Source organism: Saccopteryx bilineata, chromosome 4, assembly GCF_036850765.1.
Source record: "Saccopteryx bilineata isolate mSacBil1 chromosome 4, mSacBil1_pri_phased_curated, whole genome shotgun sequence".
In the NCBI taxonomy this organism is placed as follows: domain Eukaryota; kingdom Metazoa; phylum Chordata; class Mammalia; order Chiroptera; family Emballonuridae; genus Saccopteryx; species Saccopteryx bilineata.
In genome coordinates this window covers 175,754,239-175,771,279 of record NC_089493.1, presented here as the reverse complement: position 1 = coordinate 175,771,279, position 17,041 = coordinate 175,754,239, and the positions used below count along the sequence as shown (strand labels likewise).

The 17,041-nt window shown below is 54.6% G+C and overlaps 1 protein-coding gene across 5 annotated transcripts in view; it reads left to right on the top strand.

The window, feature by feature from the left end:
* The window catches only part of TNIP1 (TNFAIP3 interacting protein 1), a 53,477-nt gene that overhangs the window by 25,446 nt on the left and 10,990 nt on the right, over positions 1–17,041 (top strand). For all 5 annotated transcript variants that reach the window (XM_066273029.1, XM_066273033.1, XM_066273028.1 and 2 more), the window contains 7 exons: positions 203–286; positions 2,713–2,904; positions 6,758–6,852; positions 8,432–8,552; positions 14,421–14,510; positions 16,578–16,643; positions 16,791–16,922. In XM_066273029.1, coding sequence (XP_066129126.1) covers positions 203–286; positions 2,713–2,904; positions 6,758–6,852; positions 8,432–8,552; positions 14,421–14,510; positions 16,578–16,643; positions 16,791–16,922 — 780 coding nt within the window. The remainder of the gene's footprint in view (positions 1–202; positions 287–2,712; positions 2,905–6,757; positions 6,853–8,431; positions 8,553–14,420; positions 14,511–16,577; positions 16,644–16,790; positions 16,923–17,041) is intronic.

Below are 17,041 nucleotides of genomic sequence, written 5' to 3'. Positions count from 1 at the left end.
CCCAGTGAGTGGGTTATGGGGGGGCAGGCTTGTTGGAAATCCCTCTTCATATCTCACGCGGAGGAGCTGCCCGGACAGACGGCGTGTGCAGAGACTTTATCCTTCCCTTCTCTGCCCGTCCCTGCCGCTCACAGCTGTGGGTTCCCATGGGAGGCGCGAGGTGCTTTTCTCTCAGGCAGCCCCTACCTCCCTTTCCACACAGGGCTCCTCCTCCGAATTTGAAGTGGTCCCCGCTGAGGAACAGAATTCTCCACCAGAGACCAGTGACCGCACCAAAAACACGATGGTGAGTGGGTGGCATTCTCTGGGCACATCCTCTCTATTTCAGTCACCTGGCCCTGGGTGGCAGGCTCAGAACCCGCTCAGGTCCCTCGGGCACCCTAGAGTCACTCGGGGACGCAGGGAGGGCTGGAGCAGGGGATACTTCTCGCTCACACATGCAAATCCCTTGCTGGTGACTTCCCCTGCTTGGGTCACACAGGCACCCGATCATTGTGAAAGCCTGGGCACCCGGCAGCCCTGCTGGTCTCCACCGAGTGCGGCCGGTGGGCTTCTACCACCGGGTGGAAGGGAAAGGGGCGGTGGCCAGAGCAGCTTCTGGCTGGTGATCTGCCCTTTTGTGCAGGCTGAGTATTAGAAAGGTCCTGTGTTCATCTCCAGGGAACCTCTGTCCCCTTTGTCCTGCTTCGTCCCTCAGGGCTCTGAAAAGCTGGCAGAGGCAGCACAAGAACCCCCTGCTCAGAAAGTATTTGCTCTATGACCTTGGACCAGTAACTTAACTTCATCTTATTATTAGTAATTCCTCCTTTGCCCCACCATGTGCCTAGTCTGTGCTGAGCAAGAACAAGATAGGCCCTGGCCAGTTGGCTCAGCGGTAGAGCGTTGGCCTGGCATGCGGGGGACCCGGGTTTGATTCCCAGCCAGGGCACATAGGAGAAGCGCCCATTTGCTTCTCCACCCCCCCCTCCTTCCTCTCTGTCTCTCTCTTCCCCTCCCGCAGCCAAGGCTCCATTGGAGCAAAGATGGCCCGGGCGCTGGGGATGGCTCCTTGGCCTCTGCCCCAGGCACTAGAGTGGCTCTGGTCGCGGCAGAGCGACGCCCCCTGGTGGGCAGAGCGTCGCCTCTGGTGGGTGTGGCGGGTGGATCCCGGTCGGGCGCATGCGGGAGTCTGTCTGACTGTCTCTCCCCGTTTCCAGCTTCAGAAAGATACAAAAAAAAAAAAAAAAAAAAAAAAAAGAAAGAACAAGACAGCCTCCCTGCCCTCTGGGAGCTCGTAGGCTAGTCAGAGATCAGAGGATGAAGCATCTCATGGGCCTTGAGTAGAGCAGCATTCTCCACCTGAAAGCCTTTGTGACACGAGGCAGTGGGGCGTGAATGCAGAATCGAAGATGCAGTGTTAGCTTATTAGAATAAGGTGCTAACAATACTACATACGCACTTCAGTGCTCATCAGGAAACCTAAGTTCCAGTCCTGGCTCTGCCACTGACCCACTGGGTGACTCTGGGGCAAGTTCCTTCTCCCCATACCCTGCTTTCCCAGCCAGAACCCTGAGGCTCCCCATAGCTCTGACGTCCTGAAACTTCCATAGATGTTTAGGGGAGGCCTGCTAGAGGAGTTGAAACATGGGCGGGGCCGGGAAGGACGAGAGGAGGGGACAGTGTGGGAATGGAGCCCGAGGGGACGAGGGGACGGTGGGGTCTCAGACACTCAGCAGGGGAGCTGGGCTTGAGGTGGTTAGCTGTGAACTGCCACTGTGGGTTCTGAGGCATGGTGTTGGCATAACTGGGGCACTGTCTGGAAGGAATGATCTCCAGTGGTCGGCAAACTGCGGCTCACGAGCCACATGCAGCTCTTTGGCCCCTTGAGTGCGGCTCAAAGGCCAGCTTAGGAGTACCCTAATTAAGTTAATAACATTGTACCTACCTATATAGTTTAAGTTTAAAAATTTGGCTCTCAAAAGAAATTTCAGTCATTGTACTGTTGATATTTGTGGCTCTGTTGACTAATGAGTTTGCCGACCACTGTTCTAGGCATCGGAGAGATGGAGAGAGATCGACTGATTATTGAAATTGGACTATCTTGCCCAGGGTGTGCTTCCTTTCTTATGTACTGTACTAGATTGGGAATCTTTGAAATATCTAGAGCTAGGATTCTTAACCTGTTTTGAGTCGTGGGTCCTCTGAGAAGCTGATGAGTATTTGGGCCATTCCCCAAGCGACACATGTATAGACGTAAAAGCCAGGCAGCCCTGGTCTCTGCGTGGCTCCCTGGTCAGAACTGCCTGAGCCAAAGCCGCAGTCCTGGATGCAGAGCAAGACCCCTTCCCTGGGCTCGCTGCTGCCCCTTGTCAGGTGACCCTCGCGAGAACCCTGTGAGACAGAGGGAGGGGAGGGCTTTGAAATGTGTGTACATTTGGTGGCTGAGGGTTTGGAGGCCCCGCGGATGAGTGATCCACCCTCAGGCACCCAGTGAGGCCCCGAGTGTGGGAGGAAGGTGCCTCCACTGCTGGCAGGCCAGCTGGTGGCCTGGGAGTCCTAGGTCCTGCCCTGTGAGTCAGCCCCAAACAGGGAACCTGTGTAACTGGAGAATTTCCCTGGGCTGAACCGGGATCAGAAGGGGAAACTGAGTCATGAGGAATGGGGAAGCAGAGGGAGAATGGCTGGTGGCGCCTGCTCAGTCGTGGTAGAGAATGGTCGCCGTCTCCTTGCCAGGAGCTGGGCCCCCTGCCCCACGAGGACGGCAACCTGATGCTGCACCTGCAGCGCCTGGAGACCACCCTGAGCGTGTGCGCCGAGGAGCCGGACCACAGCCAGCTCTTCACCCACCTGGGCCGCATGGCCCTGGAGTTCAACCGGCTGGCCTCCAAGGTGCACAAGAATGAGCAGCGCACCTCCATCCTGCAGGTGAGGAGGGCCAGGGGAGGGTCGCCTGAGACGGACCTCCTCCAGGCCTTCCTGGGAATCCGGGTACCCTGGGGACTTCTGAGAATGATGTTGACATCTGACTTTGGACTTTTTATTTTTTTAATTTTAGAGAATGAGGAAGGGAGAGAGAGAAACATCAGTTTGTTACTTCACTTATTTATGCATTCATTGGTTGCTTCTTGTATGTGCCCTGACTGGGGATTGAACCCATCACCTTGGTGTATCGGGACGACGCTCTAACCAACTGAGCTCCTCAGCCAGGGCTGGGCTTCTTATTTGGGGTGGTGTGCAGGGTAAGGAAGTTGTGGGAAGGGACGAGGAAGAGGGAGGAAATTGGGAAATACGGGGTTGGCAATGCAAATTTCATGGTTGGGGTACCCTCGGGTCATGGATGTGGGCAGGTTGGCTACAGCCCTGCCTCATTCTTCACAGACAGGTGGGGAAAGGGAGGGAACAGAGGCAGGAGCACCATCATTATCCTGACTTCACAGGTGAGGTCAGAGCCCTTGAGAGGTGATTTATTATTATTATTTTTTGTCTAAGATTCCCCAGCTGATTGATGGTGCACTTGGGATTTGAGCCTCAGTCTGTCATATTCTAAAGTCCATGCTCTTAGCCACCATCCAGCTGGCCTCCCCAGGGGAGGAGGCTTCCTTTCATAACCCTCCTGTGCCTTGGGAATGAAGTCAGATTTGCTTCCTAGGCCAATCCAAACCTTGAAGTCAGATGATCCTTGGTGCCAATAGTGACACTATTACTGAATGACCTTGGACAAGTCACTCATCCTCACTGTCCCTTACTGTCCCTCACCATCCCTTAGCGGTCACGTGGTGCTGGGAACACCTGCCTCATGGGACTGCTGTGAGTGTTTATATAAAGTACGTAGTATAGTCTAGAGTGCTTAAAAAGTGGTCACTATTAGAATTTGATGATGACCAGACATCTGTCCTGGGCAGGGGATCTTGGCCAGGGGTAGGGAAGGGTTTACAGCTGGTGAAACAGGATCCTGGAGGCCCTGCTCCTGACCTTAGTGACAGCTATAACTTTAAATCTCCTTCTTCCCTCCTAGAACCTCCTACATCAGTTAGTGGTCTATGGTCTCATTCATGTCAGCAAACATTCAGGTGTCCAGTTGATAGGAGAGGAGTCCACTGTGTGTGACCTCAAGAAAGGCCTAGGTTGACAAGAGTGGGAGGGGTGTCTAGGCTGGAGACATGGTGTGAGGAGAGATGTAGGGAGCAGAGAACTCCAGGGAGAGCGCGGGGCCCCCATTCCACCTCGAGTGAGGGGCGCATGGTGGGGCAAGGCTGGAGGAGTGATTGGAGCCCGAGAGCCAGGCTGAGGGAGAGAGTCTCAGAGGTCAGCAAGGCTTAGAGGTGTCCAGGCTGAGCTCTGGGAGGTGAACCTGGTGCATAGCGTGGGTGAGATCATTTTCAGCATCAACTTCTTGGCTTTGAAATGGAGATTGATACTGGGCCCTGTAAAAGGCGTTCCTGTCAACCTCTGTTATTTTTTATATCAGGCCCCTGTTTTTCCCTTCTTAGCTTGTAACAAAGTTTGTAATAATTGTATTTTATTGGTGGTTTATTTTGCATTTTTTTTCCTTGCATTTCCTGCTAGAGTATAAGCTTCACAAGAGGGGAAGATACTGTGTCTGTCGTATTTATCACTGTATCCCAGTGCCTGCCACACTTGGGGAACAAATGAGTGAATGAGTGAGTGAGTGAGCTAACAAACTCACAGGTGAGCTCTGTTAGCCCTGTCGATGGAACACGATGACCCTTGTGACAGGCTCTCTCCCTTGGCTGCTTTGTGCTCGGCATTCCCCCAGAAGCTTGGAGGGAACAGCCCTCTAACCTAGATGAGTGGATAGCACGTGAGGCCACGTACTGGCCTTCCCTTTGTGGCCAGGAGCAGGACGTTCTGTTCCCTCGAGCCCCACCCAGGGCCCTGGCATCCTGGGTATTTGCCCCGCCTATAGGTAGAGGCACATTAATCCGGTTCATCTTCATTCATTCATTCATTGATTTCTTGGCTCACTTGACAAACATTTTCAAGTCCGAGTATGGCTCAAGTCCTCGGCTAGGCTTTGGAACCAATTAAGTAGTTTTCTCTCCACCTCGAATCCCTCACATCTGACCCCCCAACCCCCACCCCAATTTCAGGCTTTGATGCCTTCCCAAGTCTCTCTAGCAAAGCGAACAACTCTGAAATCCATCAGAACATAACAGTTTTCCGGTGCCATGTGACAGGGACTTGTTTCTGCTGCAGTTACTTAGTGACCTCTTTATCTCGTTGTGCCCTTTGTAATATGAGGCAGCCACAGCCACAGGGGACAAGACATCAGAGAATCACACATGAGCCAGCCCAGGAGGGAAATTTATCACTTCCACTCAAGTTTTGTTGGCCAGAACTGACAGCCAGCCAGCCCCGTGGAAACGGAACTAGAAGGGAGCTGGTGAATCCAGTCTCAGCCCCCAGCCCGACTCACAGCCATTACCTCCTCTTTCCTCACGTTTGAGGGAGGCAAGAGACCGGATCAGACCAGGGCCAGCCAGATGGAGGTTAATCTCCCTGATGGTTCTTAACAGCTGTGCAACCTCATGCAAATGAATTCACCTGGTTAGAGATGAAGTACGTAGCTTTGAGGCTGCGATGGGGCGGTGGTGGAAGAGTGCCCAGCCATGGACCAGCGTGGTCAGGTGCTCACTGAGTAGTGTTTGAAAGGTTGAGCACTTAGTACCAACACGGCGCTGCACCCTGTATGGCACCCCCCTCGCCTCCCCGTCCACAAGGCCCTGAGTCTGGCTGGCTGTCTTCCTTCACCCCCCTTGCAGTGCTAGAACAGGAGACCTCAGATATTGTCAAGTGCTTGCCCTTTCACGGTCTGGTTTGTCCTCAGAGCAAACCTACAGCAGAGGCAGAGAAGGACCAGTTGCCCACATTTTGTAGAGGAGGCGATGTGTCTCAGAGGCGAAGGAAGCCTGAGCCACACCTGAGGAATTGGTGAGGTCGACCCAGTACCCTGTCTTCCCACTTGCCAGTTGACCACACTGGAAGCCTTGCCCACTTTCCAAAGCGGCCACACTTATGGGGCTCCTCGGTCTCAGATCTTCATTCATTCATTCATTCATTCATTCATTCATTCATGTGGCCAGTCAGCCATCTGGGCGTGTGTTCCTTCAACAGAGTTCAGTGTCAGCCTGTGCGAGGCCCTGAGCTGGGGCTGTGGATCTGGCAGTGGGCAAGAAAATGGGGAGGGGTCCCAGCCTTCTGGTTGTTCACAGACCAGTGGAGGGGGTGGGAATTGGCTATTAAGAAAATAAGGACACAGAAGTGGTTCTTTAGCTCTAATTGTTACAAGTACTGAGAGCAGGACACTGTGAGGGAGGGTAATAGAGGTGACTAACTAACTCACTGACCTGAAGTCAGGGAGGACTTCCCCGAGGAGGTAATGTTTAGGACTTGAAGCAGGAATAGAAATCAGTCAGGGAAGGCCTGTGGGGCAGTGTTCTAGAGTGTTCTAGGATGTAGGAACAGCAGTGAAGGAGGAGGAAAGGTGCTGTCTGCCTTGCAGAACCAGAAGGCCTTTTGATGGACTCTTGGTTGAGCATCTTCATGGCTGCTTTTTGAAGATGCGTAAAGGAACCTGGATGGGCCTAGTGGCTTGGCCCTCGGCTGTCCTGAGAGGGGTTGGGTCAGGCCATGCAAAGGGGATGTGTAGGGACTGGTATGTCTGTGGCCCCTGTCCTGTCCTCGAGTATCACCCTGCATTAGGGATGCATGCCTTCCCTTCCCTTGCCCTCACCCTCACCTTCCCACTGCCCTGCAGACCCTGTGTGAGCAGCTTCGGAAGGAGAATGAGACCCTGAAGGCCAAATTGGACAAGGGCCTGGAACAGCGGGATCAGGCTGCCGAGAGGCTGCGGTAAGCCCAGGCTCCTCAGAGCAGGGGTGAGGAGTGGGATGGCCAGGAGGAGGAGGTGGTACATGGCACTGATTTCTGGGCTGAGGGCTCTGAGGCCTGTGCCCAGAGCCCTGCTTTAGGTGTCTCTTGATTCTTCTCCTTGGGCACCTTGGGGAGTGTCTGTTTATTAAGTGCCTTGAGAACTTCAGAAGGTTTATAGAAATGGCACTTCTTCCTGGGGAACTTGCCTTTCAGCTTAGCCTGTTGCCAGCTGCTGGCTGAGTGTGGGAGGGGGTTCTCTGTACTTTGCTGCCCCCTGCTGGTCATCATTCTGTTCTGCTCTGTTTTCCTGAGAACAGTCAGGGCGCTGTCATCTGGTCTACTGGGTCTCTGACTTAGTCGGGTATCAGGATCACAGAGGGCCAGGCAAGGCTCACAAGTTTATGTTCCCATCCTTCCCTCCTCTGCCAGGATTCTGAGTGCATGGGCCTGAAGCATCTGCATTTTCCAAAGGTCTCTGTGATTGTGATGTAGGTTGGCCCAGGATCACATTTGAGAAACACTGATCTTGACTGTCAGAACTCAAAGGGCCCTTTGAGATCCTGAGGGCTAAGCCTTTACCTCATTGTGCAGAGGGAGACCGAGTCCCCGAGAGAGGCATGTGAGGTCCAGACAGAATAATGTGTAACTGCTGAGACGCTGTGCCACTTTGAATCTGCACATGTGGATTTACTTCCAAGCACTTGGAGTTTTATAGCAATAATGACTCCATCCTTGTATCCAAAAACCCAGGCTGGAGGAAAGACTCATGACTAGAAGGCAAGAGCACTAGTCCCCGCTGTGTGACCTCGGGAAAGCCACTCTACTTCTCTATTTTCCTATTAGTATGTGGAGACCCAGCTGGCAATAAAGAAATAGTTCCCATATTTCAGTCACACCTAAATCTGCATCATCTCTTTTATTTCCTCTATCAGCCACCTTATTATTTACTTAAGAATTCACTTTAATTATGTTTCAACTTAAAATTATTATTAAGAAAGCTTTCACTAGAGTAAATGGAAGACAGCATTATCTCTACTGAAGATAACTCCAACAATAAATGCAGTGAAAGTCGGAGGAGGCTCATAAATTCTGGCAGTACCATTGCCCGCTGAAGGCTGAGCCCAGTGCTGCTCTCTGTCTTCTAACAAGGGAGACTGGCTGGTACTAGAAACGTGCTCAAGACCTAGTAACATCAGCTGAGACTTTTCCTGTGCTCTACGCGGGAAGTTTGAGGAGAATTGGAACAGATGCACCTTTCTCCCTGAGCATGATCCAGGGTTGTTTAGTGCTGGTTTGAACGCATCCTGAAGATCTTGTGTTTACAGGCGTCCCACAGTTGGGGAACCCTGTGGTTGATGATGGGTGACTTCTTGGGAAACCCACAGATTGCCACAAGTGGCTGACAGGTGTCCTTTTTGGTTCCATCTGAGGACAGGTTGCAGGGCCTTGCCTTACACCCCAGGACTCAGCTGCAGCTCAGATGAGAAGTAGGTCCGAGGCCCCCAGCCTCCCTAACCCACCGCCAGCAGTGTGACCTCTGTGTTTGCCTCCGACCCAGGGAAGAAAACATGGAGCTCAAGAAAATGTTGATGAGCTGTAGCAAAGACGGTGTCTGCGGGCGGCCAGGCTCTCCAAAGATGGAAGGCGCAGGGAAGAAGGGGCTGGCCGGACAGCTGCAGGTATGTGGTCAGAAACGCCTTCTCAGCAGCCCCTATGGGTGGCGCAGGGAAGAAGGGGCCGGCCGGACAGCTGCAGGTATGTGGTCAGAAACGCCTTCCGCAGCAGCCCCTATGGCTGGCGCCCGGCCTGCGTTGCCAACTCCACTGGCAGTTAGCTCGCTGCTCTGGCTGCAGCCAGTTCACTGCTTGGAGGTTCTGGTTGTTAGATGGCTTTTCCTTAGCTCGATCTGACAGTCCTCCTCCCTGGACCTTCCACCCCCAACCCTTATTCTGCCTTGAGCCACACGGAGCACCCATTCCCTGCGATGTGCCCTCAGGCTGCTGGCATGACTATGGCTCTGTGGCCCCCACAAGCCCTCTCTTCTCCGGGCTGCGTAGCTCCAGTTCCTCCCGCCATTGCTCAGAGAAGCTGGCCTCGAGCCCATGGCTCACTGTGAACACATTCCCTTAACACATCCCAGGTCGTCAGCGTCTATCTTACTGGGTGGCTCTCAAATGTCACTTTAACATCACAGCTATTCCTGGCAGAATGAGGGCATTAGCCCCCTGCAAGCTCTCAGGGGGCTCTGCTAGGCTTCTGTGGTTGCACCCTGGGGCCTCTGCCATGGAGAGAGGAGGGCACGGCCTGGCAGTGGCGCCAGGCCCGCCCACAGTTCCCTTCCCACTGCCGCTCTGGCCCTGGCCGGCCGTCCTGTCCAGAGCAGGAGCTGGCTCTCCTCCCTCCCTGCCGGCCCACAGTTCCCTTCCCACTGCCGCTCTGGCCCTGGCCCTCCGTCCTGTCCAGAGCAGGAGCTGGCTCTCCTCCCTCCCTGCCGGCCCACAGTTCCCTTACCACTGCGCTCTGGCCCTGGCCGGCCGTCCTGTCCAGAGCAGGAGCTGGCTCTCCTCCCTCCCTGCCGGCCCACAGTTCCCTTCCCACTGCCGCTCTGGCCCTGGCCCTCCGTCCTGTCCAGAGCAGGAGCTGGCTCTCCTCCCTCCCTGCCCGCCCACAGTTCCCTTCCCACTGCCGCTCTGGCCCTGGCCCTCCGTCCTGTCCAGAGCAGGAGCTGGCTCTCCTCCCTCCCTGCCGGCCCACAGTTCCCTTCCCACTGCCGCTCTGGCCCTGGCTCTCCGTCCTGTCCAGAGCAGGAGCTGGCTCTTCTCCCTCCCTGCCGGCCCACAGTTCCCTTCCCACTGCGCTCTGGCCCTGGCCCTCCGTCCTGTCCAGAGCAGGAGCTGGCTCTCCTCCCTCCCTGCCGGCCCACAGTTCCCTTCCCACTGCCGCTCTGGCCCTGGCCCTCTGTCCTGTCCAGAGCAGGAGCTGGCTCTCCTCCCTCCCTGCCGGCCCACAGTTCCCTTACCACTGCGCTCTGGCCCTGGCCGGCCGTCCTGTCCAGAGCAGGAGCTGGCTCTCCTCCCTCCCTGCCGGCCCACAGTTCCCTTCCCACTGCGCTCTGGCCCTGGCCCTCCATCCTGTCCAGAGCAGGAGCTGGCTCTCCTCCCTCCCTGCCGGCCCACAGTTCCCTTCCCACTGCGCTCTGGCCCTGGCCCTCCATCCTGTCCAGAGCAGGAGCTGGCTCTCCTCCCTCCCTGCCGGCCCACAGTTCCCTTCCCACTGCCGCTCTGGCCCTGGCCCTCTGTCCTGTCCAGAGCAGGAGCTGGCTCTCCTCCCTCCCTGCCGGCCCACAGTTCCCTTACCACTGCGCTCTGGCCCTGGCCGGCCGTCCTGTCCAGAGCAGGAGCTGGCTCTCCTCCCTCCCTGCCGGCCCACAGTTCCCTTCCCACTGCGCTCTGGCCCTGGCCCTCCATCCTGTCCAGAGCAGGAGCTGGCTCTCCTCCCTCCCTGCCGGCCCACAGTTCCCTTCCCACTGCCGCTCTGGCCCTGGCCCTCCGTCCTGTCCAGAGCAGGAGCTGGCTCTCCTCCCTCCCTGCCCGCCCACAGTTCCCTTCCCACTGCCGCTCTGGCCCTGGCCCTCCGTCCTGTCCAGAGCAGGAGCTGGCTCTCCTCCCTCCCTGCCGGCCCACAGTTCCCTTCCCACTGCCGCTCTGGCCCTGGCTCTCCGTCCTGTCCAGAGCAGGAGCTGGCTCTCCTCCCTCCCTGCCGGCCCACAGTTCCCTTCCCACTGCGCTCTGGCCCTGGCCCTCCATCCTGTCCAGAGCAGGAGCTGGCTCTCCTCCCTCCCTGCCGGCCCACAGTTCCCTTCCCACTGCGCTCTGGCCCTGGCCCTCCATCCTGTCCAGAGCAGGAGCTGGCTCTCCTCCCTCCCTGCCGGCCCACAGTTCCCTTCCCACTGCCGCTCTGGCCCTGGCCCTCCGTCCTGTCCAGAGCAGGAGCTGGCTCTCCTCCCTCCCTGCCCGCCCACAGTTCCCTTCCCACTGCCGCTCTGGCCCTGGCCCTCCGTCCTGTCCAGAGCAGGAGCTGGCTCTCCTCCCTCCCTGCCCGCCCACAGTTCCCTTCCCACTGCCGCTCTGGCCCTGGCTCTCCGTCCTGTCCAGAGCAGGAGCTGGCTCTCCTCCCTCCCTGCCGGCCCACAGTTCCCTTCCCACTGCGCTCTGGCCCTGGCCCTCCATCCTGTCCAGAGCAGGAGCTGGCTCTCCTCCCTCCCTGCCGGCCCACAGTTCCCTTCCCACTGCGCTCTGGCCCTGGCCCTCCATCCTGTCCAGAGCAGGAGCTGGCTCTCCTCCCTCCCTGCCGGCCCACAGTTCCCTTCCCACTGCCGCTCTGGCCCTGGCCCTCTGTCCTGTCCAGAGCAGGAGCTGGCTCTCCTCCCTCCCTGCCGGCCCACAGTTCCCTTCCCACTGCCGCTCTGGCCCTGGCCCTCTGTCCTGTCCAGAGCAGGAGCTGGCTCTCCTCCCTCCCTGCTGGCCCAGGCCTTTCCTCTAGCTGCTGCGCTTGACTCTCAGCTTTTTGCTAACGTATTTTCTCCTTTAATGGGGTTAAGTGGCCGCACAGCAGGACTCAGTGTCTTTAACAGGCCCCACACCTGTGTAATAGTAGTAATTATCCTAATAACTTAATTACTTCTTACTGAAGGCTTTACTCAAGACTCAAAAATCCATTGTCCTATTTGCACCTCTTCTCTCTGTGTGAGGTAGAAGGGGCCAGGGCCATGACTCAGTGATCCAGCCATGCCAGGAGGCTGGAAGGGGGGACCTTGCAGAGCTCAGGTGGCTTCACTTGTCAAGATTCCTGCACCACTGGCTTCAGGCAGACCTGGGCGGGGCAGGGAGCCAGGCTGAGCCCGTGGGCCCTCTCCGCTTCCATTTACCCCTCCTGTCGGAGCCTTCCTCGTCCGTCCTCTTGTGGAAGTGACTTGGGAACTCTCCTGATCTCTGAGTTCTCAGGATTCTGTGGGCAGGCCTCTTCACCTTTCCAGAGTCCTTTAATATCGGCTCATCTCACTCGACTCCCCGGAAGGCCAGGTGTTCTTACCGCCTGTCCAGAGGAAGGTCCTGTGGGAGGCAGGCCTTCCGTGCAGCAGAGACGCCAGGGCTCCGGAGTCCCCTCTGGGTTGAGCGCTGCTGTCACCTTGGGCAGGTTACATGCACTCTGTGGCCTCAGTTTTCTCCTCTGTATAATGGAGATATAAACACCAACTGAGAGGGAAGCTGGAGGAGTCAGTGGTGTGAGGCTACAGAGTATGTTTCGTGCTTGGCACGTGGTCAACAGTGAACATTAGCTGTTGCTTCTTATGGCAGGTTTGGTGCCATCCGCCAGGTAGTCGGACTGCTCTCTTCTCTGGAGGTTAAGAGTGTTCCCTCTGGGAGCCTGGCACCCCTTTTTCCTCTTCCCCCAGTAATGCTAAGCCTGGCACCCCTCCAAGAAGCTGCAGGCTACTAGGGTCCCGCCCATCTTTCATCTTTCTCAGAGGAATGCTGGTCCCTTGACTCCCTGGTTTTGTGGTGTGCTTACAGATCTTAGCCTGCAGGGGGCCCTTGAGCCTCCCAAGTTCTGCTCTCGGGGTTCAGCCCAATCCTTCAAGTCCTACGCAACTGTGGTTCAGTGATCAAAACTAGCAAACGAGCGTGGGCACAGTGCTCTTCACTAAACTGCAGACTTCAGATTTCACCAGCCTTTCCCTCACGTTCTTCTGTCCCAGGATCAGTCCCAGATCCCACACTGGAGTTAGTTGTCATGGCCCCTGAGTCTCCTCCTAGCTGTGACCAATCCCAGTGGCTCCTTGTCTTTCATGAGCTTGACACTTTGGGGTTTTACTGGCCAGTTATTTTGTGGAATGTTCCTCAGTTTGGGTTTATTGGAGTTTTTCTCATGCTGGGGTTGAGGTTATGGATTTGGGCAAGAACACCGCACTAGTGACATCTTGCCCTTCTTAGCACATCGTGTCAAAGGTATATGATGTCAGTGTGTCATTACTGTCAACCTTGGTCATGTGGCTAAGGGTATCTGTCAGGTTTCTCCATATGAAGTGGCAAATTTTCTCTTCGTAATGAATCAGTACTTATTTTTGAGGAGAAACAGAGGCTGTGCTAATATCCCGTTTCTCCTTACACGTCTGCTCGCTGATTTTGGTCTCCACTGGTGAATCTCACTGCAGCAGTTATGATAACTACTAGTGTTATAATGACAATTTTGTGTTTCCCTCATCCCTTCTACAGTCACTAATTGGAATTCTGTAAGGAAGAGTTGTCCCCTTCTCCAATTTATTTAATTATTCAGCTGTTTCTGACCATGTGGACTCAAGAATATTCATTGTGGCCCTGGCCGGTTGGCTCAGCGGTAGAGCGTCGGCCTAGCGTGCGGAGGACCCGGGTTCGATTCCTGGCCAGGGCACACAGGAGAAGCGCCCATTTGCTTCTCCACCCCTCCGCCGCGCTTTCCTCTCTGTCTCTCTCTTCCCCTCCCGCAGCCAAGGCTCCATTGGAGCAAAGATGGCCCGGGCGCTGGAGATGGCTCTGTGGCCTCTGCCTCAGGCGCTAGAGTGGCTCTGGTCGCAACATGGCGACGCCCAGGATGGGCAGAGCATCACCCCTTGGTGGGCAGAGCGTCGCCCCTGGTGGGTGTGCCGGGTAGATCCCGGTCGGGCGCATGCGGGAGTCTGTCTGACTGTCTCTCCCTGTTTCCAGCTTCAGAAAAAATGAAAAAAAAAAAAAAAAGAATATTCATTGGATTATTATCCAATACTATACAATTTATTTTCTTGTTCACATTGTCCTAGCTTGGCTATAGGAAGCTCATTCAAGTTGTCGCTTATGCCATTATCATTATTATTATTACTTACTATCATCATCATCATCATCATCATCATTGTCGTCATTATTTAGCACTTCCTTATTTTCTGGCAATGTAAGATGCTCCAAACCCATCCCCTGCCCCAGCCCAGGAGTTAACCACTTGTCCAAGCAGCCCTGCCTTTTTTGTTGGAGAACGGTATTTAGAAGCCAAGATCTGAGCCCTAGGTGTGCTCATTGCTACTGGAGTGTCACTGCTTTAGGCTCTTGGAGGACAGAGCTAGGAAACTAATTGTACATACATATCTTTATTTTTGTATCTTTCTAAAAACATTTAAAAGCAGTAATTTTATAAAACATTTAAAAATATATAACTCTTGCCTTCTTGCCAGAGGATTTTTGGCTGATGTGGGGGTGGGGAGGGGAGAGCAGTTGGCTGTACCTTAGAGTTAGAGCCTGAGCAGGGAAAGAAGTGGCTGTGGGAGGGGAGAAGGGGGAAGGGTCAAGGGAGGAGGACCTAGGAGCCACTGTGGGTCAGGGTGGGGAATAGTGATCTCAGTGGCCATCCCGAAGGGCGCTTAGTCACGGCTGGGATGTGTAGCAGTGTCCTGGTGGGTGGGAGGGTGGAGAGGTGGGAGACAGATGGCTGGGTGGGGGGCCTCTGAGGGTTTGCTGAGGCCCCTCTGTGTTTGTCCCCAGGCTAGTGTGACAGCAGGGAAGATCCCAGAGGTGGGAGCTTTGGGTGCAGCTGAGAAGAAGGTGAAGATGCTGGAGCAGCAGCGCACAGAGGTAGGCGGCCTCCTGGGACCTGCAGGACAAAGGTCCTCCTCGGTCCCCTGGCTCTGGCTAGTCCTGAGTCACCATGGTGAGTGCCATGGGAGAGACCTGCTGCCTTGTCCTAGACTCTTGCCTCTAAGTCAGCCCCCTTGCCCACAGGGTCACTCTGAGGACGTGGCATTTGGGGCACATCCTAAAACTGTTGGCAGGGGAGGGATAGTTTAGGAAGGCTAAACCCTGGATGGTGGAAAGAGGTCACGGTAGGGTAGGTGAGTTTCAGCCTCATGAACTGGGAGCCTGGGATTCAGCTGTCACCACGCAGCTGGTTTAGGGAGGAACTATCAGAAGGAGAGACCCCATGCCTCCTTCTAAGCAGCTGAGAGTCTCCAGAAGTTGAGGTTATTCCCCAGTGTCTGCTGCGTGCTCCTCCTCCCCCTCCCTCTCCCCCTCCCAGGCCCGTATTCCCAGGTGGAGCCCTGTCCTCCTTGTTCTCTTAGCAACCCCTCCACAGAGTTCAGGTCCTTCTCCGGGTCCCTGGGCCCTTCTGCCTCCCTGGTCCGCCAGCACATTTGGAATCAGGCTCCTTTAGTCTTTTGCTCACGTGCATATTAATTTTAGTTTTCTGTTTGCATTGCTGTAGGTATTTTTTTTTCTGATTATAAAGGTAATATAATGTCCATTATAAAAAGGTTGGGAATCTCACCTCTACAAATGACCACAGTTAATAACAATTCATTACACATCTGTTTTTTAAAATAGAAAATTTAATACATACTGCATTGCAAGTTTCTTTAGTCCTTTTTTTTCCCCTTTAAAATAAACTATATTGCCTGACCTGTGGTGGCGCAGTGAATAAAGCGTCAACTTGGAAATGCTGAGGTCGCCGGTTCGAAACCCTGGGCTTGCCTGGTCAAGGCACATATGGGAGTTGATGCTTCTAGCTCCTCCCCCCTTCTCTCTCTGTCTCTCCTCTCTCTTTCTCTCTCTCTCTCTCTCTCCCTCTCCTCTCTAAAATGAATAAATAAATTAAAAAATTTTTAAATAAACTATATCTTTGAGGGTATTTATTTATGTACATATATGAATATACTATATTCCTTTAATTTGGAGTACTTTTTATTCTTTTTCTGAAATTGGGCTGCCCTTTCCCAATTGGGCTGCCTTTCTTTTTTTGTGGCAGAGACAGAGGGTTGACTTTTTTTTGTGGCAGAGACAGAGAGAGAGAGTCAGAGAGAGGGACAGACAGGAAGGGAGAGAGATGACAAACATCAATTCTTCGTTGCGGCTCCTTAGTTGTTCATTGATTTCTCATATGTGCCTTGACTGGGGGGCTACAGCAGACCAAGTGACCCCTTGCTCGAGCCAGTGACCTTGGACTCAAGCTGGTGAGCTTTGCTCAAACCAGATGAGCCTGCACTCAAGCTGGCGGCCTCGGGGTCTTGAACCTGGGTTCTCCACATCCCAGTCCGACGCTCTATCCACTGTGCCACCGCCTGGTCAGGCTAGGGTTGACTTATATCCTGAGGAATTGTTATATTGAGAGTATGGCAAGTAAGCAGTGTCATCTGAGAATGGAGGCAATGTAATAGGCTTTGTGAATAGGCTTACAGTGCTCCATTTTCTCATTATAATTTCCTTAACCCATCACTTAGGCATAGGTGGGCCTCTAGATCCTTTTAGATTACAAACTTGTTGAGATGATCAGTGATGCACACGTATTTTTATGTGCAGTTGCTTCTTGTGGTTACTTTTTTCAGAGTGCAATTATTGGTTTAGAAAGAATGAGAACAAGTTTTTATACATAGTCCCAAGCTGCCCTCTAAGCGGGCGTGTGTTAGATAACTCGTCACCAAGCTTGTATACGGTTTCTGTGTGTTGGTGTTAGTCTCGCTGTCCTGGCAGGGATGCAAGGTGGCATTGATGGAGGCGAAGCTCTTGGAGGAGCACTGGGCTGTTGAGGAGTGAGGGACTGGGGCAGTGTCTGCAGCCAGCGTTCGTGTGTGTGTGTGTGTGTGTGTGTGTTGTCTCTGTGTGGCCCTTCTCTGCTTGTCCCCTGCTAACCCCCGTGTCTCCCCACAGCTGCTTGAAGTGAACAAGCAATGGGACCAGCATTTCCGGTCCATGAAGCAGCAGTACGAGCAGAAGGTAGCGTGGGAATTATGGGAAGTCAAGGCAGAGCCCAGGTTCTCAGCTGCGCATCCCCAACTGTCCTGCTTGCTGCTTCCTTCTCAGCAGCCTGGACCCTCGGACGGTCACCCTCACACGCCCCGCTCTCTCTGCCTCTGAACCCAGATCACTGAGCTGCGCCAGAAGCAGGCGGACCTGCAGAAGCAGCTGACGGACCTGGAAGCTGAGCGCGACCAGAAGCAGCGGGACTTTGACCGCAAGCTCCTCCTGGCCAAGTCCAAGATCGAAATGGAGGAGGCAAGTGTGGCTGCGGGCCCCGCGGGGTCAGCTCCGGGAGGCTGCTCCCTCCCCAGTAACCAGAGGTCAGTGGCGTAAACAAGCCGCGGAGTCCAGAGACCTGGGGCCCCAGCTCGGGC